Here is a 27,399-nt window from a genome sequence, read left to right as displayed (position 1 = left end):
CTGATGGGACACAAGACTCAAGGCAAGAGCCAGAATCCCCATTCGTCAGGTCTCTTCTACTACTGCAGACGCCATGTTGGCAATGTTATATGCTACCATGAAAATAGTGTTTTAGCTATTTTTTCTTTGTGTTGATGTTGTTTTGTAAGCTGAGCAATACAGTAGGAAAAGAGGATTGAGGCAATTAAGTGCATTTTAATAACTGTCTTGTTCTGGTCCCATAACTTAAATGGTTGGGATCAGTCTCTATGCAGTTGGTATAGCATTTCTGAATCACTTATGTAGCTGGAGAAGGGGGTCATTTTCATATGTGCTCAGTCAACAGCACACTGTGGCTATACAATACGGCTAAGGCCACATACATAGTTTTGTTCCATTACATAGACATCTTTATGACTCACAAAGGGCTATGGTACACTGCTCAACTGTATACCAACCTTACTTACAGGGCACAGATTTTATGACTCCCACCCATGGTAAATTTCACAAAAAAGATAGTAACAACCACAAAAGGCACTAAAAAGCAAGTAGTTAAGGCATTCAGTAAAATAAACAAATTAAAGTTGAGGTAATATATTTGCAAAGAAATAATAGTGACAGGGCAGAGCATCAGATGTAAACAACAGCCTAAACCAAAGCTTCATTAGATACTTCAGAAATGGCATAAAAAACAAACCCAGATTATTTTAATGAAGGTATGCAACAAAACAAATTTTTAGCAACTTTATCAGCAAAAGGAAAAAATACATCTCAAAATGCAAATTCGAGATTTAGTAGTAAACCCATATATAGATATATATATATATATATAAATATATACATATATATATATATATATATATATATATATATATATATATATATAGATATATATATAGATATGTGTGTCTGCTTGATAAAGAGGTTAAAGAAAGTGTATAAGAACAAAGTGTTAAAAGAATAATAAAATAGATTTAATTACAGGGAAACAGTAAATAGGTTCACAGGTTTATATGTGTTGACTAGACTAACAACCAGAAGAGCCTTTTTAAGCCTGGCCATGCATCCCAAATCTCTGACAAGTTCTGGTACCCTTGATAAGTGCAGACAGGGGCTTGGGAGGTGAAAGCTTTGCAAGCAGGAGCCTGGGAGATGAACCATTTACTGGCTGCCTGAGTCTATTAAAGACATAGGTACCAAAACAGGAATGAATTTCCTGTTCCCCATTCAGTTATCCAAGTTACACTTGAATTGCATTAGGGAGGTACTCTGCTTTCCATAGATGGGGTAGTCTTTGCGATACATACCTGTCTCTCCAGCGGGTCCTACTTATATCACAGGCAAGGTTTATGTCTTTAGATCTGGTAACTCTGGTGCTGTTTGTTTTGTGGATATGCATGATATCCATCACAGTGGGGTGTGATGATGCCTTGTACGTCAGGCATGGATATCCCCCCTGAACATCTCGTAGGGGACAAAATACAGGGATAGGGCCTTGAGACAGACTGTATGAGACATGTTACTTATGCCCTTTATGGACCCATTAAGACATTTATATGAGGTAGCAGAATAAAAGTATTCTAAAATACAGATAAATTAAAAAAATACAGCAGTACCGGGAAAATACACAGGAATAAAATAAATAAAAGGATCAAGCAGAATATCAGCAGGAACTGTAAATGGTTAAGGTCAGCTGGATTCATAAACATAGTGTGCATTCAAAAAAGCTCTGCACACAAGGTTTGGTATTCAGTCATGTTGTTAACATGATTTATAAAGTTGGATCATGCTGTGGAGATGCCAACACCACTACGTTTATTAATCCTGAAGTGTTGTACATAGTACACACTTGTATACTACACACAACACTGTCAGGGATGCAGATCTTAGTTTATCTGTAGGGCATGTATATATTCTGCACTCTACAAGACACAGCATGCACACCACAATGTAAGTCTTTTTGGTGGGGGGAATAACTGACACACACACACACGCACACACGCACACACACGCACACACACACACACACACACACACACACACACACACACACACACACACACACACACACACACAGGTATAAGAAAGACATTTTGCAGCATTGATTTTACCGACTGAAGAATGCTTTATTACACAGTCCTTCACAGTCATAGACTATACAGATTTGTAAAACTTTACACATCACTGCTTGTGATGAGATCATTGCAGCATCATACCTTTGTAGGTTAGATTGATATGGTCGTGTTAACAGGAGAGAGACTGATCCATGGGGGAATAGATAAGTGGCAGATTTTTGCTACCACCCAAAACTCTATTTACTTTGCTTTTATTTACATTTTGAGTTAATGTTGTTGCTCACCTCTGTAATGCTGAGCAGGTGAACATAAGGGACGGATCACTCTATTTTTAACAAAACAATAATTGTTGCTATACATGTCTTAATTCATGCATTCAGAGCCAGTTGGTTCACAGTTACTGTTGTCTTTATGATTTGCAGACTTTGCTAGGGTGGTTAATTGCACAGGTGCTCTGTACATGCTCTACAGTAACACATTTAGTTAAGGCAGCATTCGGCCCCATTCTACAGCCATGCTCATGAAGTCATCAGAATGTAGGTACCCATGTTAATGCCTTTTAACCCTGTTTTTTGTAGCATAGTGTTTATAAAGACATAGGGAAAGAAGCACCACAACTAGATCATTATGGAATGCATAACTGAACATTCTTAGAAAGGCAAATGCGATAGAAGAAGCGCGCAATATTAACAAAACAGATCAAGATTTTTATTGTTCCATTTCTAATAAGTTCAAATTTCATCACTGGCACAAAAAAAACCAAAAAAAAAAAAACAAAAGGTATGCAAAGAAAAATCAAGAAAAAAGAAAGTTAAGACATTTAATGACAATCAATAAAATTATTCTAGGAAACTGAGAAGGAACGCATAATATAGTATCACCACTCAAAATGAAATACCTTAAAACATTTTAGAAAACATTGTTGAGATCCCTATTCAAACTATCAGGCAAAATACATGAATAAAAGAGGTTAGAAATGATATTATGGTTTGAAATTAATTGAAGTAAAATGGTATGTGTAAAATACACAAAGTTAAGAAAGTGTACATTCTTGTGTATGGAATTTATGGTTGTTAGGATAGAAGTATAAGTCCTCTGGCAGGCTGGGCACTATCATGGATGTCTACATGCATTTACATCTGTTAACAGCAGTGTAGTTACTGACTGCCTTCCAGTAGTCATTTAAAATTTACTCAGAGGTTCATAGATATATACTAGGCTAATGACCACCAGGGCCTTTATAAGCCTAGCCATGTAATCCAACCCAATTGTGCTCCTATGTATCATGGGCATTTATTAGAAGGGGTTATGTTAGGAAGTTTCTAGAGGTTACATAGGGGTATGTTAGTTTGGGCATTATTGTCTGCCTCTATCTATCTGTTTAAGACACAGGGACCAGACCCAGGGTGAATTTTCAATTTCTCATCCATCAGTCAAGGTTACACTTATATAGGGTTAGTTAGGGATGCACTCTGCATCAAATAGATAGGGAGTGTGTTCCAGAGCATGGGGATTGACTGAGACACATATCTGTCTCACTAACGTGTTTTATTTATGCCACAGTCAATAAAAATTGGTATTTCTTTCTTACTGAAACTGATGTGCTGCCCTGATTAAGAAGAACTGCATCACATATCCCAAGGCAGAATTCAGAAATATCCAACCAGTAATTGAGATTAGCATTAAGATAGCTAGCTCAGGGAGTTAAACCAAATTATTTTCTTCATTAGGAATCTCTTTGGGTCTTTCAATTTGGCAAGATATTTGGAGGGACATTTGCCATAGGGGGCTTTGCATTCAGTGCTAGATCTGACAAGGAATATATAGAAAGGAATTATGACTTCTTTATTGCTAGATGAAATACTTTGGAAATTAATTTGGAAATTAACTATGTCAGGTAAAATGATTTCCTGACTTTGACTGAGACATGGTGATCAAAGGATAGATCATTGTTGATAAAGGTACCCATGTTTCTGATGCCAGTATTGATTTTATGGGAGGCCATATCAAATTAGAAGCAAATAATTTATTTATATTTTCTTCCCAGTGTAGAGCCCTGGCAAAAAATGCCCAATTTCAGTCTCAGCCAGGTTTGCATTACATAGCAATGTTACATAACAGGTAAATTGTACAATATAAGTAATACAAGAAGAACACAACTATAACAAAGTAAAATACATAAACAGTTTTACAGCTATTTACATCTGCACAATTTGTATTGTCACAAGACAAGAGTAGCAGAGAGACAATGGAAGTTTCAAGAGTATAAAATGTAAGAGGTACGGTTTGATGTTTACGTGATATGTAATTAGGTGGCAAAGATGCACTTGAGTTAACAATTTGTTTAAATAAGAGGGTTTGAATAGGGGTCTGAATTTTGAGTAAATAGAAATGTCTTGTAGATTAAAAGGGAGAGATTACCAGAGTTTTCGGGCAAGTGCAGAGAAACTGTGATTTAAGCAATGTAGTTTGGTTCTAGAGGTCTGATGCATAGGACCTGAACCTAATTGTTTTTTGAGGTCATAATCTGTTGGGATATGGGTAAGGAGCCAGCTTGAGAGGGGAGATTGTACATTTGGGTGAAGAAATTTATAAAGTAATAAGTTTAAGAGAAGGCCAGTTCTTTATTTCACAAGAAGACATTTTACTTTGTCCTGTGTCAGGTAGTGGTATCCTTGCTGAAAAGAGTTGGTTATAAAGTAGTATATCGTATTTGAGATGGTTTTTAGTGTTTAGGTGCATTTATTTGATGCTGTTGCAAATGAGGGTTAGGACATGTTGCAATTGTGCAAACACAAGATGTCTACATTTTGTGGTTCTTTCAATGCTCTTGTCACTTATCACGAGGGAGATGCAGTATTTGCATTGTTTTCAATGAGTATCAAATATCATGTTTTTTATGGGTTTTGGGGGTGCAAGTATGGGATTTGGGGCTGAGAAGTTTAGAAGATCTTGTTGCAGCTATTCTTGAATGATGCAATGTTTTGGGTTGGATCTATAAAAGACCATATCATCTGCTTACACTAGGAGTTAAAGACAAGGTAAATTAAATGTTAGTTTGTTCACAAAGATTGAGAATAGCAAGGATGGCCAGGATTGAGCCCTGTGGGACTTAATATTAGAACTAGGTTAGAGGAAGTTGTACATTTTTACTCTGAATGATCTATTTGTAAGAAAATATTTGAACGACTGTGACATTTGTGGGCTGAGACATGCCATCAGGTGACATAGTAAAACAGAGTGAGTTTCTGTGTCAAAGGAATGGATAAGGTCAATCGAGATGGCTCCTATCAGGTTGCCTATAGACATGTTTGTTAGGGCTGCCTTTGTGCTTCTCCTTTCTCAGAAGCCATGTTATTTGTGTGATTTTAGGTGGCACTGTTGCAGGTAGGCTGTGAAATGTTTAGATATAATTTTTTGAAGTAGTTTGACAATAGTTGGTAGTTTGAGACAAAAATGAGAAAGCAGAGGTTGGCTTTGCTTCCTTAAGATCTGGCATGGCCAATGCAGTCTTCCAGATGTCAGGCATGGTGTTGGAGTTAGGTCGAGACTGTACATGTGGAGAAGAGCAGTTAACGATGTAGTCACAGCAGTCATATAGAAACCATGGACATAAGGTATCAGATCCTTGTGGGGGAGTCGAGATGTTTTTGTTGTAAGAGTGATGTGATATGCATTTTAGGACCTTGCTAAAGTAGAATGGTGGGATGAAATCTGGTGGACAGGGGTTTTAAGGGTTTGGGTGGATTTTTTTTGGGGGGGTGGGAGGTTAGAGAATTTTCTGAAGACGTCAGCTGGTATGAAAGCAGTCTTTTGTCACTGGATAGTTCTGCATAAGCAGGGCAGTTTAGAGGTTGCTTTGCCCACAGAATTGCTGACTTTCTGCCAGAATTGTTTGGGAGATTGTAGGAGTGGAGGTCTGTCTGGATTAAACAAAATTGCCTATGTAGCATCAAATTGCTTGTTTTGCTAGGTTACATAATGCAGTGCAGGCGTCTCTGGAAGACTTAGCTGAGGAGTTTTCTAATTATGTCATACCTCATTTCATAATTGCAAAAGGGCTTTGAGTTCTTTGGTGAACCAGTCTTCTTTGTTATCTTTGAGGATTCTGGTTACTAGTGGAAATATCTAGTTTGTATGGTAAGAAGTCTCTCTTTCAGTGTTTCTACAGTGACGTGGTTGGGGAAGTTGAGAATGGAGGACCAATTGATCGTAGTGAGGTGGGATTTGAGATAGGCAATGCTTAGTTCAGATTTGGGTCTGAATTATGTCAGTTTAGGGGAGTGACTAATGTTGAATTTATGTATGTTGAAAGTGATTGGGCAGTGATTGTAGAAGGTAGGAGGATGGGTGGTTATGGAGGAAATGTAGACCAGATGAGTAGTTATTATAAAGTCAAATACAGAATGTTGGTTAGAGAGAGCATTTGGCCTAGTTTGTTCTTGTATAATTTTTAGAACTTGCTATTCTGCTATGAATTCTATGATTGCATTAGTGAGGAAAAATACAGTATTTACATTGAAGACATTTTAGTGGAAGCTTGAAAGTGATGGCTTGAATTAAGATTTTATATTTTGAGGACTGATGATGGGAAGATGCATGTCCCTGCAGTGTACAGTTGTGGAGGAATTTCTGTGGCTATTTCTAATTTGGGGGATGGTCAGTTTGAGGCAATATTAAAGGCAGTGTTTACCCTGTTAATGAGTAATAAGTGGACACTCGATTTATGCAAGAGTAGTGCACCACCTCTGGCCCTGCATCCAAGGCTTGCATCAAATATGTAGGTATGGCCTAGGAAGAAGTAGGTGACATTTGGGTGTCATATTTCACCTAGAACTCATACTGCAATTAAGTTAGGCCCTTGGAATTGGATGAAAGTCCTTACTTGGTCTAGTTTGTTATGTATGCTTTTAGCATTGAAGAGTACAATTGAGAGAAAGTCCAGCTAACGGTTTTATGTATAGGGGCCTACTTTAGGTTTGATATTTGACCTGATGAGTAGCAGAGCTAGGAGTATTGTTAGTTTGAGTAGGTATTCCAGAAAGGTTATTACAATGCAACCTGTAATGGAGTGTGTAGTAGTGACGGGGATATTACAATAGTAATTATTGTTGGTAATGTTGTTTGCAGTAGTTTTTTTTTTTTTGGGGGGGGGGGTCCAGTTAAATGTGGTTGTGAAAGTGAGATTTAGAAAGTCTTTGATTAGGCTCAGCATTTTATATGATGAGTAGAAGGACTAGGGGATTTGTCAGTTTAATTAGGTATCTCTGAAAGGCTACTAGGATGTGACCAGTAATGACATGTATAGTGATTGGGAGGATAAAATGGTACTCATTGGTAATATTGTTTGTAGTAGTTGTACATAGCATGCCCTGCTGAGTATGGTGACTGAGTTACATGGAGACTTGGTGTGGAGCTTTTGGTTCAGTATGCCATGGATTATTGTATCAAGCCACAAATGGGTATTAGTTTTGGAACACTTATAATGAGCCATTGCTGCAGTAACAGACAGGAGAAGGAGTAGTTCAAGAATGCCTTGGGGTAGTTCGTTAATTGGTAAGATAGGCACTGATGGCAGAGATGGTTGTTTAGCTTTAAGATGTTGTAGTAGATGTAGTGTATGTCAGTACTTGGTCAAAAGATAAAGGGTTAAAGAATTACATTGTACTTACCTTTTTATCAGGAAGCCAATAAAGTGGGATTATAACTACAATGGATCTTGAGGGGGAACCATGAAAGATACATTATATAAGGTAGAAGGACTTTATAACTAAAACAGAGATATGAAGGTCAAAGGAGAGTTGGTTTTCAGAAACAGTGCCCAAATTCTCAACGATTGTGTCAGAATATTATTTATGTGGTAAGCAGAAACAATGTTAGATTTATCAAAGGAAATGGTACTGTATTCCGTGGTATTGAGAGGAAGTCTAAGATTATTACCCCAAAGTGTTTCATGTAGTCCTTGCTTTGGAATTTGATAACTGTCCCATTTTGCAGTTATTAAGAACCTTGGTTAGCTATAGTCCATTGGTATCAACTTTCATATCCAAGATAAGGGACTGAGCCCTAAGGGATATTGCTGATGATGCCTTAATAATATTTATTTATTTACTGGCATTCATTTAATGGGAGAACACTTCCCGTTTTCAGCAGAAGCCCGGGGAGAAAAGCTCCATTATGCAGACATCATGGAAATCATTTGCATTGCTCTATCATTTACAGTTAGTTTAATTCATGAGTAACAGTTCCATTACTTAGACATACTTGACATCAAATACATCATTTGCAAACGGTTAAGGTTAAAGATTATAGCAGAAGGTATAGCTCTGATAATACTACATTAACTTTATTCCAGCAAAGAGTTATAGGATGCAATTATGGCTATATTAATACCAGTTTAACCAGGGATGGTGCAGGTGCAGAGACATTTATCTAGCTGATGTTGCTATAGTTGAGATTTAAAGTCTTTTAGGTTGCAAGTTGTTCTCAAGTAAAGTAGCATGGTATTCCAGCTATTAGTAATGTAGTATGAATACAGGGTATATCCTGCATTGTTATTAGGTTTAGTTATGGAGAGTAGTGATTTGTCAATGGACTGTAGAGGTCTCATAGTAGTGTAAGGTTGAATTATGGAGTGAAGAGATGGGAATTTTTCATGGTTGTGTAGTAGTTTGAAGGCTGTAGTTAACTGTGAGCACAATAGAGAACTATTTAGTTTGAGCCAGTTTAGTTGTTTTAGAGAGATAGGATTGCCACCTTTTCAGATGGCCAAAGTGGGACAATTGTGGTACAAACATCAGATTTTGCAGGCCAAAACATACCCACGGCCAGTACAAGGGACAGAACTTCACTTTTTGCCTAAATAAAAGCTTATTCTTGTAGCATTTTAGTTGCTTATTCTGTTTCTTATAACATTTAGCTGTTTCAGATACAGAATAACTGTTTTATGCAACTATTACATAAAATATAGGAAATAATTTTGCCCTAATATTTCAGGACAGTTGCCATTGCCATTCTTACAATATTTTTGCAGGACACAACTGCCCAAAGAGGGACTGTCCCTCGCAAAGTGGGACAGGAGAGGCAGTGAAGGGGTCTATATTGTTGGTTTTGCATTTGGCTACTTTATAGTAGCATTGTTCTAGTTTGCTTGATAGAGAGGAATTGAGACTGTTTAGGATAGGAAAGGCATATAATAAGGTGGGGAATAGAAAAGAAGGGGCCATATTGTGTCTAGCAGAGTCAGTAAGGTAGTGGTTTGTTGTACAGAGGCAGACTAGCTTTTGATGTGTATTCTTTATGTCTTGCTGAAGGTGGAGATTAAATTTTAGATGGTTGTCTATATTCACACCTAATAGCTTGGTGTGGGATACCAGTTCTATACTGGTGTTGTTGGAAGGTGGTTTCATGGGAGGAAAGAGAGCTGAGGCAGAATAGTAGTAGTTTAGTATTTTTTTGTTTTGATTTAGGAGGAGTTGTGAGCTGTTAAGCCAAGATCCTGTGGAGAAGAAGGATTTCTGAGTGAGCGTTTGGAGAAAGGGTAGTATCCTAGCAGCACAAATGGGTAGTCTCCCAGTAGCATGAATGGGTAGCATCCTAGCAGTTCAAATGGGTATTATCCCAGGAGCATGAATGAGTGGTATTCTAGCAGCACAAATGGGTACTATCCCAGCAGCATGAATGGGTGGTATCCTAGTAGCATGAATGAGTACTGTCCTAGCAGCAGAAATGGGTAGTATCCCAGCAGCAGAAATGGGTAGTATCCCAGCAGCATGAATGGGTAGTATCCTAGTAGCATGAATGAGTAGCATCCTAACAGCACAAATGGGTAGTATCCCAGCAGCATGAATGGATAGTATCCTAGCAGCATGAATGGGTAGTGTCCCAGCAGCATGAATGGGTAGTGTCCTAGCAGCATGAATGGGTAGTGTCCTAGCAGCACAAATGGGTAGTATCCCATCAGCATGAATGGGTAATATCCTAGCAGCATGAGTGGGTAGTATCCTAGCAGCACAAATGGGTAGTATCCCAGCAGCATGAATGGGTAGTATGCTAGCAGCACAAATGGGTAGTATCCCAGCAGCATGAATGAATAGTATCCTAGCAGCACAAATGGGTAGTATCCCAGCAGCATGAATGGGTAGTGTCCTAGCAGCATGAATGTGTAGTGTCCTAACAACACAAATGGGTAGTATCCCATCAGCATGAATGGGTAATATCCTAGCAGCACGAGTGGGTAGTATCCTAGCAGCACAAATGGGTAGTATCCCAGCAGCATGAATGGGTAGTATCCAAGCAGCACAAATGGGTAGTATCCCAGCAGCATGAATGGGTAGCATTCTAGCAGCACACATGGGTAGTATCTCAGCAGCATGAATGGATAGTCTCCTAGCAGCACAAATGGGTAGTATCCTAGTAGCATGTATGGGTAGTGTCCTAACAGCACAAATGGGTAGTATCCCAGCAGCATAAATGGATAGTATCCCAGCAGCATGAATGGTTAGTCTCCTAGCAGCATAAATGGGTAGTATCCCAGCAGCGTGAATGGGTAGTATCCTAGCAGCATGAATGGGTAATGTCCTAGCAGCACAAATGAGTAGTATCCCAGCAGCATGAATGGGCAGTATCCTAGCAGCACAAGTGAGTGGTATCCTAGCAGCACAAATGGGTAATATCCCAGCAGCATGAATGGGTAATATCCTAGCAGCACAAATAGGTAGTATCCCAGCAACATGAATGGGTAGTATTCCAGCAGCACAAATAGGTAGTATCCTAGCAGCATGAATGTGTAGTATCCCAGCAGCATGAATGGGTAGTATTGTAGCAGCAGAAATGGGTAGTATCCCAGCAGAATGAATGGGTAGTATTCTAGCAGCACAAATGGGTAGTATCCTAGCAGCACAAATAGGTAGTATCCTAGCAGCATGAATGTGCAGTATCCCAGCAGCATGAATAGGTAGTATTGTAGCAGCAGAAATGGGTAGTATCCCAGCAGCATGAATGGGTAGTATTCTAGCAGCACAAATGGGTAGTATCCTAGCAGCACAAATGGGCAGTATCTGAACAGCATGAATGGATAGTATCCAAGCAGCATGAATGGGTAGTGTTCTAGCAGCATGAATGGGTAGTATCCTTTCAGCATGAATGGGTAGTGTCGTAGCAGTGTAGCAGCATGATGGGTAGTGTCCTAGCAACATGAGTGGGTAGTGTGCTTGCAGCATGAAAGAGTAGTATCCTAGCAGCATGAGTGGGTAGTATCCCAGCAGCGTGAATGAGTAGTATCCTAGCAGCATGAATGGACAGTATCCTAGCAGCATGAATGGGTAGTAACCCAGCACCATGAATTGATAGTATCCTAGCAGCAGAAATGGGTAGTATCCCAGCAGCATGAATGGGTAGTATCCCAGCAGCACAAATGGGTAATATCCTAGCAGAAAGAATGGGTAGTATCCCAGGAGCATGAATGGGTAGTGTCCTAGCAGCATGAACATGTAGTATCCTAGCAGCACAAATAGGTAGTATCCTAGCAGCATAAATGGGTAATATCCTAGCAGCATAAATGGGTGGTGTCTTAGCATTAATGGGTAGTGCCCTTGCATCATGAATGGGTAGTATCCTAGCAGCACGAATGGGTAGTATCATAGCAGCATGAATGGGTACCATCCTTGAATCATGAATGGGTAGCATTCTAGCAGTATTAATGGGCAGTTTCCTAGCAGCATGAATGGGTAGTGTTCTATCAGCATGTATGGGTAGTATCCTATCAACATGAATGGGCAGGATCCCATCAGCATGAATGGCTAGTGTCCTAGCAGTGTGAATGGGTAGTATCTGAGCAGCATGAATGAGTAGTGTCCTAACAGCACATTTTAAAATGGAGTCATTGACATATTGCACTATGTTGGCCTGTTTGGCTGCAGTGTTTAGCTCATGGATAAATAAGTTAAAGAGTAGCATTCCTAGGATGGAACCCTGTAGGATTCTGATGGGTATAGGAAGGAAAGAAGAGAAATCATCTTACCATTTCACTACTTGGGACCTATTAGTCAGGTAACTAAGAAACCAGTTAAGTGACAAGAGTGATAGCCCATAGGAGAAGAATTTAGTTTGGAGAATTTCATGATTGATTGTGTCGAATGCCTTGGACAGATCCAGAAATAGGGCTGAGGTTAGAACACCTGAATTTCTATTGTTATTTTTGGTATATTTGTGAACCATAGCAGGGCAGACATTGTACTGTAACTGGGACTGAAATCATGATGTGAGGGAGAGAGGTAGTCATGAAAGTAATACACGTAGAAAGTTGAGAGTGAATACATCTTGTCAAGATTTTGGATAAGGTGAAAGAATGGCAATTTCTCTATAGTTTTTCAGCTTGTTGATGGGCCACTTTTATGGAATTGTATTATATATACATAAAGTGGGGGCATATTCTTCTCAGATGGAGTGGTTTATTAGAATTGAGACAAGATAAGCAAGGTTATCTGCAGTGAGTTTTAGGTATTCAGACGGAAGCTGGTCAAGGACAGTGGTTGTTGTCTGAAGGATGTGTGGGTATTTTGTAATTGTAGGTGTTGGCACTGTACTGAGTGTGATGGTGTGTTGTGGCTTCTGTGATTGGTGGGGATAGCTGGATTTGTGGCAGTTTTGTTTTGTAGGAGGGAGATTACTGTATTTATAAAATGTGAGGTAAACTGAAGCAATGCTTTGGGGGTTATGGGCTGAGGATGCCATGGGTTAGGTTGATTTTCCAAGACTGGGCAATGTATTGATTTATTTCAGAGGTTTATTGGATTGTTTGATGATGAATTTTGGATGTTGCTATAATAATCATTTTTGTACTGTTTTATTTATTGGTTGCTATGCTTCCTTAACACCCAATATTGTTGCAGGGATGTTTGATACTTGGTTTGTAACCAAGACTTACAGGCTTTATCTCTAAGCTACATGTGTTGCTTTGCTTTGTTAGTTAGCCAAGGGGCTGGTTTCATAGTTTCATAGGTGTTTACTAGGCTAACAGCCACAAGGGCCTTTTTAAGCCTAGCCATGTATCCCAAATCTCTGACAGGTTCTGATACCCTTGAAAAGTGTAAGCAGGGGTTTGAGAGATGAAACATTTACATGCAGAGTCCTGTCAGATGAACCATTTACAAGCTGCCTGTGTCCATTAGAGACATAGGTCCCAAACCAGGAATGAATTTCTTGTTCTCCATCTAATTATCCAAGCTGAACTTGAATTGGATTAGGGAGGAACTCTGCTTCATATGGCTGGGGAGTCTGTTCCATAGACAGGGGTCTCTGATATACATACCTGTCTCTCCAGCAGGTCCTATATCACGGGCAAGGTTTAAGCCTTTAGAATGGGTAATTCTGGTGATGCTTGTTTTGTGGAAATGCAGGAGGTCTGTCACAGTTGGGTCTGACAATGCCCTGTATGCCAGGTATCGATCACCTCTCAAAAGTCTGTAGGAGACAGAATACAGGGACAGAGCCTTAAGGTGGTCTGCATAGGACATTTTACTTATGTCCTGTATTCTTTTGGTGAGGAACCTCTGTGGACATTCCACTTGTTGGATATTCCTAGTTAGATACATACCAAAGGGGGCGCTGTACTCAATGATAGGACGGATGAATGCCAAATACAGTGGAACAATGACTTTTTTGGACTTAGATGCCATACTTTTGTTTATAAGTTGCACAACATAGAATGATTTCCTCACTACTGTAGACACGTGATGGCTGAAGGATAGATTACTATGTGTGTCCCTAAGTTCCTGTTTTTTAAACTCTTTTGGTTCCTAATGGTTCTTGCTCAGCCAGGATATTTAGAAATATTGCATTAAGTGGGTCTAATGCTTCAGCAAAAGGGAAGAGGTTTAAGTGGAACCCAGCTGATCTGGAGTATGCTGGAAGTAAAAGTCTCTTTATGGAAGCTATTGAGGTTTCTGACTGTGTTAGAGTGATGAACATTGTGTAACTGTTTGGAATGCCTAATTATGCTGCGTAGCTGGTGGTCGCTTATGCTATTGAGCAGGCTGCCACTTGTGGCAACACTGTTTGGGACAGATGTTAGAATCCAATCTAGAATGGATTCTTTAAATATGGCCTTGTTAATTCTGGAGTCTGTATTAACTGATAGAAGCCATATAGCTGAATTGAATTTTCGGATTTTTTAACACTATACTTTGCCAGTCTATGTTAATGTCTTCTAGCAAGACAGATTCCTGTCTTATGTTGACCGAGATCCAGGATGTTGTTACCAGGTGGTATGTATAGACCTATGATGGCTAGAGATTTGTGAGTATTCAGTCTGAGGAGCGAGATGAGAAGTTCAGCATTGTTAAAAGTGGGTATAGTATCAAGGTAAATGGAGACATGTAAAACATTTGGGTAGAAAGCAGGAACTCTGACTGATTTTTGTTGGTTCTATCTAGTCTGAGTGTATTATGACATGGTAGGAGTATTTCTGTATCTTTGGTAATTGGCTTTAATCAGGTGTCTGTGGCTATGAAGAGATTAGAGGAGTAGTGGGCTATACAGGCAAAAACTTCTGTAATTTTGTTATAGAGGCTTCTTAGGTTACTGTGTAGTACTTAAGTCCTAGGTGGTTGCAGAAGTAGATGGTTTCTCTTTCTGGATGTGTGGGGGCTAGTTTCATGGGGTCTGGAGTTAGATGAGTTGGTCCAGGATTGGGGTGTATATCTCCTCCCAGTATTACTGTCCACTTAGCAATGTGGCTATTGAATAACCACATATTTTGGCTTGAGTTTATAAATGATTTTGGATAATGGTGCAGCATATGTTGCTTGCTTATATTTCAGGGTACTAATGTAATTAATGTCGAAAAGGCCAGAGGAGATATTTGAGAAATGTGTTGTGGTATTCTAGCTTAAGTATTGTGCAATAGGTGTAGGTAAGTTACAGTGGGAGAGAGACTTGTGATTACTGGTTGAGAGTGTGAAAACAGTGAGAAATGCTAGTGATAGAAGAAGTAGTGATATGTCTGGGATTTAGAATGCATAGGTAGGTGATAGTGTGTGGTGGGAGAAGAGTGCATGGACGCAGTTATAAGTAACAGATATTAAGGGGAGGAGTAAAGTAGAGTAAGATGATGGGTAGAATCAATAGGTATGTATAGGGATTGATAGGTAGGTATAGAGATTGATAGGTAGTATAAGTAAATATTGATATGAATGAGGGTGAATTTATATGGTGAGAAGTCTGTTAATGGTGTACAATAGGTGAGGTAAGGAAAAGTAATAAGAAAGAAAATACTGATTTAATTGTATATGGACGTAGTGAGATTGAGGGTAGAGGGGTATAATCAATTTTAGAGAGTTAAGGGGAAAGCTAAGAGATATATAGGAAGAGGTGAGAGATAAATACAAATCTGTAGTATATGAGAGATGGTTGCAAGGATGAATGAAAGAGGGAGTTTTGCTCAGGAACAAACTGGAGGTGAAGGTGTGGAGGGGTCTGATTAGGAGAGGCTATAGTGCAAAGCAGTATGGGAGGAAGAATGACAATTGGAAATAATCCTAAATGTTTGATGGAAATGGGGAAGATGAGACTAGAAATAGGAGAGTTTATGTGATAGTAGTAAAGCTCTTAGGGGAAGGTTTAGAGAGTGGGTGTCACAAGTGATGTGTGCATGTGGGGAAGTATAATTATAGAATAAGACGGATGCGTGGGGATTAGAGGTAGGATAGCAGGCTGCCCACCTTCAGGCCAATTATTACAGAGTAGTCAATTTATAAATGGCAAAGAGCAATTAACAAGGAGGCACAAAGTAGAACAAGTTTTCTTTCAAGGTCTGAATGCAGACACCAGGAAGCTGGTGAGATGAAATAACTGGCATACACAGTGTAATCTATTGGTCAAGACAAAGAACAGTGGTCTTCAGAGTGCAACAACTACTCCTTTGGGGGGAATGTCACAGTCATTTTCCAGCACAGGGCAGGCAAGTATTTGGTTAGTTAATTTTAATACACAGCAAGGCTCCTTATGTTAAACTTGCTTACATTGCACAATGACAATATTCTCAATGAAAACTTTCACAGAGGTGGATCTTGTGGCAAAGCTCCTGCTAGTTCAAGATCAGGAACTGATGTAGTTACCACAGGATCTGAAAGGAAAGAAAAGAGAAAACTTTACTAAACTGATATATTATATGTTTTTGCCAACTAGCAAATTGCTTATCCAGTGAATTATGTTAATGATCATCTTGGAAAATTGGTCAGCAATCCCAGCGTGGAGGATTGTGGCAAAGGCCTTGACTGTATTTTATCAATGGCCTCAGTAACTTTTTCAAAAAAAAAAAAAACTCAGACAGGTTAAGAAGCCACACCATGCTTTTTACAACGTGAAACTGGTGTGGATTTAGGAATTTATCGTCACCTATATCATTGTTTATTACTTCAGTGATAATGCATTCCATAGCTTTGCAAATAATGCTAGACAGGCTAACAGGCCTGTAATCCCTGGGAAAACAGAGGGGCCATCTTTATGTAAGGGTAACACAACAGCTATTTCTCACACAGTAGGGATATAAACAGTGGAAACATCCAAGTTGAAAAGATGAAGGAGTTGTTTTGCTAGAGTGTAGAATTTGTGCTTCGTCAGACATCCAGGGATATCATCATGATCCATGGAACTGGATTTTTTAGATTTGGAAAGTGACAAAAGGACTTGATTGAAAGTGATTTTAGGAGAAGAGGTGTGATGAGGAAAAAGGGGGACAGACTGGAGAGTGATTATTAGCAATATCCTTGGGATCAGAGAAGGAGGTACCTCTAGAGCTGAATTTAGTACAGAATTGTTGATTACTTCTTTGCGTCCTGCTATAGCTGATGAGTGCCTTATATTTGTATTTTGAAATAGTTGTGACCCTAATTTCATAGCTGACCTTGCATTTTCCAATGGTAAGTTTGAGGAGCTTACTTACCTTTTTTAATTCTGTTTTATAATGATGAAATGGATATTGTTTAGAGATGACCAACAGGTTTGTTTACTTTTTCCTATGCAGCTTGATGTTGCAGTAGTCCCACCATATGGGTTTATTTTTAAATTTGGGATTATACTTACATTGGATTGATGCAGATGCTTAAATGCATCTATAAAAGCAAAAGTAAAGTTCAGAGCAGTAGACAGCCACTTTAGGTGCAATATTTGCTGGGAGCTATGTCATTTGTGATTTTCAGTAAGATCAGTAAATGGTCAATTATTGTTTCTTGGCAAAATCCCTGAATATAAAGTTATCAGAGGCTGGAAAGCAAGACTTCAGGAAGAAGATCACATCAAAATGGTCTGATCTAAACAAGGAGGGAGGAAACAAGTGGGGTGGTACAACTGGAAGAAACATTTGTAAAGACAAAACTGAAAAGATTAACAAATCTGGTGGATAGAGAGACAATTTTGTCAAGTATATTGGCATTTACTAAGTTGAAAACTCTAGGCATATTTTTGTAGGTGTTATATGTCTGTCAGTTTATGTTTGGATAGTTTAAGTCACCTATAAGAAATGTATTTAGTTCGATGGTTTAAGTTGGTCACAGGATTATTGATGCTCTGAAGGTTTCATCGATTGTGTACTATAACTGGTAATAATATTGCATTTATTTATTTATTTACATTTTGGTTACTGGAGTGGAGCACTGATCACATCATGACAAATGGTAGGATCAGCATTCAAAGCAGTAAAACAAAACTTTTCCAGGTCAAACAATGAAAATTAAACAAATGAAATAAAACAATGTGCATGCTTTATTGAGTGCAAGTAGGGCTTCAGCCAGTTCCAGATTTGTATAATGAGGAAAGTGCAATGCGGTTTTGAATAAACATAGATACACCACCACAATTACCAAAAGATCTGCATTGCTCCAATACAGACCAATTTACCTCTGTCTGCATTCTGAACTAACTACATTTGAACATGGCATCATTTTGACATTATCCTTGAGTATCTACATTTTTAACTGTCTACATTCTGATCGGCAAGCATTTATGGATATATAGTTTCCCTTTATAATCCTGAAATACTGAAATCTCGAATTTCAGTATCCCAAGACCATAAAGGCGAAACTTCAAAATAGCAAAAATGCATAGGTGCGAATCCGAATATCTCGAATCCACACATGCATTTACGCTATGTTACGTGAAGTATTTGGCCGGGATGATGTCCAGAGTTTAAGGTGAGTGAGTGTATGTGAGTGTTTTTGTAAGTTGTACATGTGTGTTAGGGTAGGGAGGCAGAAGTATGAGTGTGAGTGTTGGATGTGTTGGTGTTTGTGTATGTGTGGTGTGTGTGTGTGTGTGTGTGTGTGTGTGTGTGTGTGTGTGTGTGTGTGTGTGTGTGTGTGTGTGTGTGTGTGTGTGTGTGTGTGTGTGTGCATACCAAGGGACTGTAGAATGTCTGGGTGTGAGTTTGTTTTTTTTTTCTGTTTGTGCGATCTCGGAGTTGGTATATATAAGTAGGGAGGGTGTGGGGCTGCAGGTGGGCTTGCCCTCATGCTTACATGTAGTGTAGGGTTGTATAGTTTGTGTACTGTGGGTAGAATGGTGTGTGTGTTGTGTGTTGTAAGTTGTATGTATGTTCGTGATTGTGTGTTTCATGATTTTGGGTTTCGGGATTGTGAGTTGTTCATCTTTATAGTTTTGAGATACTGAAATTTGAGATTTCAGTATTTCGAGATTATAAAGGGGAACCATATATGGAACCATGTGTGTATACATATATATATATATATATATATATATATATATATATATGTATATATATATATATATATATATATATATATATATATATATATATATATATATATATATTACTATAAGCATTACCTTTGTTCATAGGTTCATAGGTGTGTACTAGGCTAATGGCCTTGGAGCGAGCCTTTACAAGCCTAGCCCATGGGAGTACCCTGGCATCGTGCCACCCAACCTTAGTTCCTAGTGCCTCAGTTGAGTAGAGCCACTGGAGTGATCCCTGGCGTTAATTTTCTATTTCTCATCCACTCATCAAAATTTCTCTTGAAGAGGACCAGTGAGGTGCTCTGCTTGACATGTATGGGAAGCTTATTCCATAGCATGGGCAGTCTCTGGGTTATGAACCTGCCCCTCCAGCATGTTCTGCAGGTTTTAATCATTTTAGGTTTGCTCTAAAATATTTGCTCTTTTTGATTTGATCTTTTGTGCATTTGATATTTCTTGAGACAATCATATATGCACACGCACACAAGCACACACACACACACACACACACACACACACACACATACACACAAACACACAACCAAAAATATATTAAATAACCAAAAATTCACCCCCAAGGACTAAGTCACTACATGCGTACAAAACACAAAATCCAAAAGCAAAACGTACTGGCGACAAAGCACGGCAAAAAGGGTGGCAAAAAATAACCTTTATTAAACTAAAAATCAAACACAGTAAGCGCTTTTGCATGGATAAACCATGCTTCATCAGACTTCAAAAAATAACTCAGCTGTTATTTAAATAAGAATCCAACTCAGTAATTGAAAAAGGTTGTTGTAGCATTTTTGGATTAAACAAGAATTTTTTTGGTAAGTTAAACATTGAGATCTTCTCACAAGTATATTTTGTGATGATTCTTGTAACTCAATTCATTAGGTATTGTTTTAGCTATTTTGTTTTATTTTGTATATGCTGTTTATGTTTAAGAAATAGGGATTTATTATTAAACATTTATTATGACTTAGGTAGTTTAAATAATTGTGTTTAGATATGGCATGTAAGACAATTTTATATGAGAGTTTTATATGATATTTTGATGTTATTGAATTTGCATCATGTTTTTTTATGTACATGCTAATTTGCAATGGATTGAAGTATTAATTAGCTGCTATGACAATATTTTTTAATTACTGAGTGAACTGTTGGGTCCTTACTTACATAACAGTTGAGTTAATTAGTTTTGAAGTCTGATGAAGCATGGTTGATCCATGTGAAAGTACTTACTGTGTTTGATTTTTATTTTAATAAATGTTACTATTTGCCAGTCTTTTGCTGAGTTTTATAGGCACTACATTTTGCTTTTGGATGCAATCAAAAATATTAAAGAACACAAACCTACAGCATTCTGATGTAAAAGAATATAAATGGAATAAGAAACAACATTCATATATTACATAGATTTCTTGTACTTCATAGTTCCGTAATGCTAATTAAATTTTCAAAAATTATATATATACATATATGTATATATATATATATATATATATATATATATATATATATATATATGATATCCGGCATAATATTCTACTTACTTGAATTTTCCTAACCATGCATCAGCAATGATGGCACCAAAGATTGGTGTAAAATAGCACAAACCCGTGAAGGCATGGTAGACGGTAGTGGAGAGATCCTCATCCCAGTGAAGGAAGTATATGAAATACAATGTTAGAACAGCTGGAAAATAACATCAGAAATAAAGCTGAAAAGTGTTTGAAAAGGTATACATTCATACAAAGAAAAGAGCATGAGCATTTCATGATCTAATGACAATGAAATAACTTGTAAATTCTAGCTACATTTTTTTCAGGTAAAACAAGTTAACAACAGGCTCTGTGTGTGATAGAACTTTTTCTGGAAGGATGCCAGAGAGATCATAATCCTAATGGTTTGCAGTTTCATTCTTCTTTACAGACAAGTTCAGTAGAAAGGCAATCTACCTGATTATGACTCTCCCTAATTTTTTTTTATTATTTTGCTTCACCCCATGGAATGAGAAGTACCCTGATGTAAAGTTACAGTGGCAGTTGACTTCAAATCAAAGTAGGGCTGCAGGAGACAGCTGAATGGTGGGGCCAATGGGAATGGGTGTGGCCAACTAGAAAGGGGCAGAGCTATGCTCAAACCCACAAAAACTGGGACTTTAAATATGCTGCCCTGGGTGCCAAACCGTCATTATGAGAGTCCAATCAAGACAAAATGAAGTGGAGAAGAAAAATGATTTCAATGCATTGGCTACATGACAGCTTACTTAATATCTAGATGGAAACTACTTTTTAAATACATTTCTGGAATGCCAGTCAAAATGAAGTATAAAAAAAAACAAGCAGCATTCAACTCAAACCACTTCTCCTTGCACTGCAGTTCTAATTATAATATATATTCAGCTTTATAAAAGTACCAAGTAACATGCTGAAAGCAGCAATCTCTGTGATACTCCCACTTGTAAAAATGTTTCTTATCCAAAAAAGACCTGCTGCCTGACAACAACTATATACTTGTTTTATGAACAGCAAACAAGAAACAACCTCAAGATAAATCGTTTAAAGGATTACTGCACAGGTTATGGACCACACATGATAGAGTGGCATGCTGTTTAGTTTACAGGTAAAGCCTGCAAAGCTGACCGCAAGTCTCCAACAAATATAATGAGCTTCTGAAAATATTATAATCCTGTCCTTTATTACAAATACTACATCATATACATTTCAATACCTAAGGCTTATGCATTATCTAGTTATGTAAATATTCTCTGCATGACAACAACAAAAAGGCTTTCAATGTTGGTAATTCTTTAACAGTATGCTTATTAAAGCTTACTTGCATCTTACAATCTCAGACAAGCTTACCTGATGGTCATTAAAGCATTGATACTTAAACACAGAGCAACAGGCACTGCAACAACATGCATTTTTGACTAATAAAAAGCATAAATCAATAGTATAAAAATATGACCAAAAACCAGAACATTCTGCAAAATCAAGGACAGATGAAAAGCCACTGTAGTACTTGTGTGCACCTTGGATGGGGGAATATTCTGCACACTTACACTGCCTAACTGCTCCTTGCCTTGTTTGGACACATCCAGAGTCACTACATGGGGGGGGGGGTACAACAAGTATGTCACAATTTGAAAAGTCTCTGGCTGACAGTGATGGCCCTGACACATTTTGTCATACCTCTCAACCTTAGAGCAAGAAATCTAGACAAAGCCATGAATAGAAGTGAGACAAAGGCCCAAAAAATAAGCACAATTTTTAAATATTGCTCTTATAAACTTAGAAAGATAATAGAATAGTAGGTCTTGCATTAGTATGAATTTTCTGAAGGGTTTGAAATCTGAAACTCAAATGTCTGTCAATATTTTCTAACTTCAGTCTTTAATGATTTGCCACTAATTTACCAGAAAACCACAAATTTATGAAGAAGAGACCACAAATTTGATGCAAAAATATAAAATAGCCACACAATACAGCTGGGAACCTGTCAAAGAAGGGACACTTTTTTAATATTAGTAATGTTTAGTTGAGCAGCTAACAAAATAAGAGTCTGCATACATTTCTGAAATAAAAGTAATCTATAACTCTGATCATTACAATTATTTATTAATTGTAAACCCTCCATATTTTCTTCCAAAATTGCCATTTTGCGGCGGGATTATTAGGGAGAGAGCAAAGTTTTGAGCCAAAATCAGGGACAGTGGAGAGGTTTGGATATACCTAATTCTATAAAGCAATTTATTTGCACGTACCACTCAAACTCGTACCACAAGAAATCTGGACAAGGCCAAATATGTTGGGGGAACATACAAACAGTACTAAAAATTGCTCTTGTTTAAACTTAGATAGTTGACAGAATAACAGGTTTTGCTTTAGTATGCATTTTTCTGAAGAGTATGAAGTCTGAAACTCAATGTCTGTCATTATTTACTGACTTCATTTCTAAACGATTTGCCAGAAAACCACAAATTTTATGAGAAAAAAGCCAAAATAAGAAGCAAAAATCTATTAATTCGGCAAAAATCTGGGCAGTTGGGAGGTATAGTTCAGCCAGGGCTGTCTTTGAGTTTGCCGCCCTTTCCCCTCACAAAATCATGGTCAAGTGATGCCTCCCCCCTGTAGCCATTTCAATGTCCCATTACTTGGCTATTTTGCCCCATTTACCATAAACACTATAATGTGCATACTGCTTTACTTCTAAGATGATTTGGATTTCATTTAAAAGTTTTATTTTACATTTTACAGCACAAACATTTATGGACACCTGCTAAACAAAGCAATGCAGTCTCATAATGAAAATAGACAGCATTAAAATGTCTCTGCCCTTGAAACTCACATTCATTGAAACAGCATTAAAACCCACATTCAAAGAAAATACATCTGGCCAGTAGCAGATAAAGATTAACTTTGGGCTGTTTTCAAATCATAGGCCGCTTGCACACAAAACAAACATGTGCTCTTTGATACACCTTCCTGATTGTATTAAATTATATTCTTTGTATAATGCAGTACATTTGTTAGAGGGTGTTTTAAATTTATTGTTTTGAACATTTTTCCAGTAAACAATGAAACAAAATGCATGCACCAATAATGACAAAACTGCCCAATTCTGAACATTTCCATCATAAAAGTCTACTCAAACTTCTACAATCCACCAGTATCAGTAAATATATACAATCCCTGCAGAAGTAAAAGTCATCTAAATAATTCCACATTAAAGAGATATGTAACTAATGAAGAGGTTGCTGCTAGCAAACAACATTATATGTCATTGCTTCATCTACAAATAAAGTACCTGTTGCCCTTGAGGAATAAATTGCTTATGTTACATTAAAAAAATTATAAGCTTGTAATATCACAATAGGGAATGGATAGCAAACTGATAACAGGTTCATAGTTACTAGATATCGCCAGCAAAGAGGACATTCTCAGGACTTCAGCATCCACCCCCTTTAAAAGTAAACACAGTACAGTATCAACAATGCATCTACATACCGTGGGAGCAGAACCCATAGCCTTCTGCATTAAAAGCAAGTATTCAACCTGTTATGCCATTGACAATAAAAACAGATTCAACATAAGTAGCACTAAACTACTCTTCCCCTGAAGCTCTCAGCTCCTTGTAAATTCCACTCGAAACTCAACTGTATCTGTCAACTTTGCAGCACAAAACATCTGGAAAAAGCCAACATTTATTGGAGGGGGGCACAAAAGCCCCAAAACCAGCGACACATTTTAAATATTGCTTGTATAATCTTAGAAATTTGCTAGAATAAAATGCTGTGTTACTACCATGTATTTCACTCCCAAGACTTGAACCCAGGACCCTGAGCACTACAGTCAGAGAAACATACCACTATGCCAAATCAGCTATTTTTATGTAAGAAAGGAAGATTGAAACTTAAATGGCTATCATTTAGTGAATTCAGTTCTCACCATAGCTCTCAACCTCTTAGCACAAAACACCTGGACAAAGTCAATAATGGGGGGAATACAGCCCACAAACATATCTAGTGAATTCAGTTCTCACCATAGCTCTCAACCTCTTATGACAAACCATCTGGGCAAAGCCAATAATAGGGGAATACAGCCCCCAAACATATTCAGTTAATTCAGTTCTCACCATAGCTCTCAACCTCTTAGCACAAAAAACCTGGACAAAGCCAATAATGGGGGAACACAGCCCCAGAAATAGGGAGAATTTTCAAATATTGATCTTAGAAAATTGCTAGAATAAAAAGTTTTGTATTACCATGTACTTTCTGAAGAATGTGAAGTCTGAAATTCAAATGCCTGTCATTATTTAGTGAATTCAAAATCCAGAAAACCACAGATTTTATGAGGAACAGAACAGAGATATGAGGCAAAAATCTGAATAGTTTTCACAAGTGGTGGTGGGTAGGGAATTCAGGCTCTTGCTACCTGCACCCAAGGTACAGGGTGTGAGCCAGAGTTATTCTCTTTAGCCACCAGGTATATTTCCTGAGGTTTCTGGTATATTCAGGTATATTTAACTGAGCATTTCAGACACACACACCAGTACCTGAGTTTGGAATTGCAGCAGCTTTGTTCAAGTCCCATCTTCCTGCAGCAGCTTCATTCCACAAAGTCTTCCTGCAGCAGCTTTGTTCTATAAAGTCCCATCTTCCTATAGCAGCTTCGTTCGAAATAATACAATGTCCCTTCTTCCCGCAAGAGCAATTAAACATACTTGCCTGCAGACGTTGCAGTCTGGTCCCCTTCCATTCTGCATAGACTTCTGGGCATCTGTACTCTGATGTCTTCTTTTCATAATCTGGACTGGTTAAGAAGCAGTCCAGATTCCCACACACATGTGCACTCTGATGCCTCCTTTTCATAATCCAGACTGGTTAAACAGCAGTCCGGATTTCCATACACATGCGCAGAGTTCCGTGACTCACAGCTAATTATTTTATTTCTTTTTTTTTTTTATTTTATTTTACAGCTGGGGGGGCTGCAATCCTGCAGTCCAATAGCATAAGCCACCCCTGTGAAGTTATACGAACTATGTAGCTCTAATTTGCATTACTGTTTCTACATCAGTAGTCAGTGCTTTAATCTGATTGTTTCACCTACATCTTAGATGTGACAGTATTTTGCAAAATTACATTTTTATTATTATCTAGTGCTTTATTTTTCTGCTCATTACTGTTTTAGGTTGGGGCAGTAGACATCATTTAAATCCTTTGTAACTGTTATACACATCCCATGTTAGCCATGTAGCTAAATATCCTGCATATGTACTTTAGAAACAATGGCTTGGTTTCAGGTTACATTTCAGGTTGTGGTTTAGTGTAGGTATCAGATGATTGCACATGAAGGAACATAGGAATAATAGTAGCCAAGCGATCGTGAGTACCATGTGATGCCGAGAAATATACAGTACACCTTTAGAATGACATAATTAGAAAGCCATGCTTTTAAGTGTTTCAGCTTGATTGACTTGGGTTTATGTTGTTACCTTCATTCATATATTTCTTATTCCATACTACTGGGTACTTCAACCTTCTTCCAACTCTAGTTTCTGTTGTTCTCTTTTAATCTGTTTAATTCCATGTGACTGACTCTTACAACACTTCATCACCAATGTAGCTAATGAGAAAGGCAGCCAGTGAGTGCAGCCCTCCAACAACTCTAGGAGTCTCTGTACAGTACCTCTGGTTTACTTAGGGATGTCCTTGGTTGACTGGAGTAAATAACTCCAAGCTTCCAGCTCTGAACTGTTTGTTTTTACCGTATTTCCGACTCTCAGTTAATAGGTCTGATATGTCAGTAATTGCTGCTGTTAGAGCCACCAAGTGTCATGATAGGGTTTTAGTGGTTTGTGCTTAGGGGTGGGCATCAGAGCTGTACTGCCTTCAGCAAAGATATGTACAGACTATTTTTTATATGTGTACAGCCCATTGCAGTCTCATAACACATACATTCTGTCATTAAGTTTTAGTTAAGCTTCTTTACCTTGACTTCCATCATGCAGTATATGAGGTCTCAGTCCTGTACACAGGCAGAGTGATTCCTGCGAATGTAGGGGGCTATTCCACTTCACTCCCTTCTTGAGCCTTATGCCCATATATTCTGCCCCCACCACAGTTACAGGATATATATATATATATATATATATATATATATATATATATATATATATATATATATATATATTGGTCACAATAGAAGTACTTAGGAAATTCCTTCACCTACTCTTCTCCAAGGCACAAGTCTTTTTCACCACATCATGGAAAACCTACCTTATACATCCTCTGATGTTCAGCTTACTTTTAGTTTTTGCGACCTCCATCTCACTGTTGGTATTACTTATTGATCTATCAGCCTAAAGTCAATAATCATGATTTTCCTTAATAACATCCCCACTAAGCAGACAATATTCAGAGTGAATTCTTTAGTTGCACCTTCTCACAATGTTAAACTTCATTAACTCTAACTCATATTTAATTCTCCCTGTTCTGCCCCTCCTGTAAAGAACCACCTGTTTGTACTACTCTCACTTCACCTAACTCACATCTTACTAACAGTATGGTGTCATTGTCAGGCCTTACAGCCAACCAACCATGTAAACTACAGTTTTACTCACATTGCTCTAAACTTGACTTATAGTCCATCCCAAAATTCTACCTCAAATGATTCAGCCTCTCTTTTTCTGTCCTATCCTTCTCCTTACAACCCAAACTCTCCTCCATTACTTCCACCATTTTCAGTTTCAGCAATGTACCAGAATTTCTTAGTGAACAACACTAAAACCCTGCACAATACCTCTGAACTGTTTCTCTGTCACCCACAAAAAAGCAGTCCAAAAAAAGGCCCACTGCTCTGAATCCTTCAAAGGTGTCCTTATTCATCTACTAAATATTCTGGCACTACTCATCTGCCTTGCACCAAACACATGTCCCCTAACAATTCCATTCACCCATAGTTACAACCTCAACTCTGGGACATCCACTTCAACAAGAACTAAATCTGATTTGAAGTCAAAATGGCTACTATTCATGCTTAATAAACTTGAACAGTTACATGCATTCCTCACCAGTAAATCTACA

General features: G+C 38.0%; 1 protein-coding gene across 1 annotated transcript in view; it reads right to left on the bottom strand.

Moving 5' to 3' along the window:
- Positions 1–27,399, bottom strand: part of LOC122804006 (solute carrier family 15 member 2-like) — a 748,008-nt gene that overhangs the window by 614,039 nt on the left and 106,570 nt on the right. The window contains exon 3 of the mRNA XM_044073688.1: positions 20,363–20,504. Coding sequence (XP_043929623.1) covers positions 20,363–20,504 — 142 coding nt within the window. The remainder of the gene's footprint in view (positions 1–20,362; positions 20,505–27,399) is intronic.

The sequence above is a fragment of the Protopterus annectens genome, chromosome 6.part0, assembly GCF_019279795.1.
Source record: "Protopterus annectens isolate FY-2018-M chromosome 6.part0, PAN1.0, whole genome shotgun sequence".
Lineage (NCBI taxonomy): Eukaryota > Metazoa > Chordata > Ceratodontiformes > Protopteridae > Protopterus > Protopterus annectens.
This window is presented reverse-complemented; position numbering and strand designations above follow the sequence as displayed.